The 2,174-nt window shown below is 39.9% G+C and overlaps 1 protein-coding gene across 1 annotated transcript in view; it reads left to right on the top strand.

Moving 5' to 3' along the window:
• Positions 1 to 580: 580 nt before the first annotated feature.
• Positions 581 to 2,174, top strand: part of LOC120062963 (amyloid-beta A4 precursor protein-binding family A member 1-like) — a 7,879-nt gene continuing 6,285 nt past the window's right edge. The window contains exon 1 of the mRNA XM_039013017.1: positions 581 to 595. Within this exon, the coding sequence (XP_038868945.1) occupies positions 581 to 595 (15 nt within the window). The remainder of the gene's footprint in view (positions 596 to 2,174) is intronic.

Raw genomic sequence — 2,174 nt, 5'->3', positions numbered from 1 at the left:
GACATTTGACTTCAGATTCTAGTAGTGTGAGGACGGGTGCTGCAGACTGTTCTAGTGCCCTCGCCAATTTGTTGATATATATGTTGAAGAGGGTTGGGCTTAAGCTGCATCCTTGTCTCACCCCTCGGCCCTATGAAAAGAAATGTATCTGTTTTTTGCCAATTTTAACCGCACACTTGTTGGTTGTGTACATAGATTTTATAATGTCATATGCTTTCCTCCAACAAAAGTGTCCATCAATTGGTATAGCAGACCATCATGCCAAATTGAGTCAGAAGCTTTTTTTAAATCTACAAAACATGAGAAGACATTGCTTTTGTTTTGTTTTGTTTGTTTGTCAATAAGGGTGTGCAGGGCGAATACGTGGTCTGTCATACGGTATTTTGGTAAGAAGCCAATTTGACATTTGCTCAGGACATTGTTTTCACTGAGGACATGTTGGAGTCTGCTCTTGATGATACTGCAGAGGATTTTTCAGAGATTGCTGCTGACGCATATTCCACTGTAATTATTGGGGTCAAATTTGTCTCCACAACTGTGGATTGGGGTGATCAGGCCTTGGTTCCAAATATTTGGAAAGATGCCAAAGCTGAGTGTAATGTTAAAGAGTTTAAGAATAGCCCATTTGAATTTGTGGTCTGAATATTTTATCATTTAGTTTAGCATACCATCAACCCCACAGATCTTTTTGGGTTGGAGGGTTTGTAGTTTGTCCTGTAGGTTATTCAATGTAATTGGAGAATCCAGTGGGTTCTGGTAGTCTTTAATAGTTGATTCTAAGATTTGTACATTATCATGTATATGTTTTTGCTCTTGGTTCTGTGTTATATGGCTGAAAAGGTTGGAGAAGTGGTTTATTCATACATCTTCATTATGGATAGATAACTCTTCATGTTGTTGTTTGTTTAGTGTTTTCCAATTTTCCCAGAAGTGGTTTGATTCTATGGATGCTTCAATCACAATGAGCTGTTTTCTGTCATGCTGTTCCCTCTTTTTCCGTAGTGTATTTCTGTATTGTTTTTAGTGATTCAGCATAGTGAAGGCGTAGGCTCAGGCTTTCTGGTTCTCTGTGTTTATGGTTGGACAGGTTTCTCAATTTCTTTCTTATGTTTTTGCATTCTTCATCAAACCATTTCTCATTGTTCTTTGTTCTTTGTTCTTAGTTCTCTCTCTCTCTCTCTCTCTCTCTCTCTCTCTCTCTCTCTCTCTCTCTCTCCTCTCTCTCTCTCTCTCTCTCTCTCTCTCCTCTCTCCTCTCTCTCTCTCTCTCTCTCTCTCTCCTCTCTCTCTCTCTCTCTCTCTCTCTCTCTCCTCTCCCTCTCTCTCCTCTCCCTCTCTCTCCTCTCCCTCGCTCTCTCTCTCCTCTCCCTCTCTCTCTCTCTCTCTCTCTCTCTCGCTCTCTCTCTCTCTCTCTCTCTCTCTCTCTCTCTCTCTCTCTCAACAGTTTCAGAAGACAAAGTGGGGACACAGAAAATGAAGCATTAATCTTATACATATGAAACAGTTCTGTCCTGACTGGTTTAATAAGGAATAAGTCTGTTGAGGTTATTTCTGATAGCCTTGATAATACTGTAGCAGATATATGGATCAAAATATCTGTTGTTTTTTTATCCACTTTTAGATAAAAGCAATACTAGGATTCTTCGGAGAGAGACTATGATTGTAAAGGTGCTCTGCCACTTCCTGGTTGCTAAAATTCAAATTGTTTGGCTAATTTCAGTTTGTGTGACAAAACAAGAAATGTATAGTATAGAGAATAATTGTACCATCTAAACCGCTGTGAAATATCTTGTCAATAATCAAAAATATGGTATTTTCAGCTGTTAGAAGCTGGAGTACATAACCAAAAGTAAAAGAACGGGAAGCAAATGAAATAGTGCACAAATAACAGATCTACTGCTTCTTAGACTTGTGTTCAATGAGGATGACAGATCTATAACTCACATCTATGTGAATTTGTTCGTGTTGCCAAGAAGTTACATATTGCAGCTTTAAATGATCCCTTTTTAAATGATCCCTTTCTCTTCTTCTCTCCTCCCTCCCTCCATCTTTCTCTCGCTCTCTCTCTCTCTACCTTGATTCCTTCCCTCCATCTCTTCCTCTCTTCTCCCTCTATCTTTCTCTCACTTTCCCTATCCCTCGCCCCCCCCCTTCTCGCTTTCCCTCTCCCCTTGC

This window comes from Salvelinus namaycush, chromosome 18, assembly GCF_016432855.1.
Source record: "Salvelinus namaycush isolate Seneca chromosome 18, SaNama_1.0, whole genome shotgun sequence".
In the NCBI taxonomy this organism is placed as follows: domain Eukaryota; kingdom Metazoa; phylum Chordata; class Actinopteri; order Salmoniformes; family Salmonidae; genus Salvelinus; species Salvelinus namaycush.
Note: the sequence above shows the minus strand (reverse complement) of the source record. Positions and strands in the feature narration are given on the sequence as shown.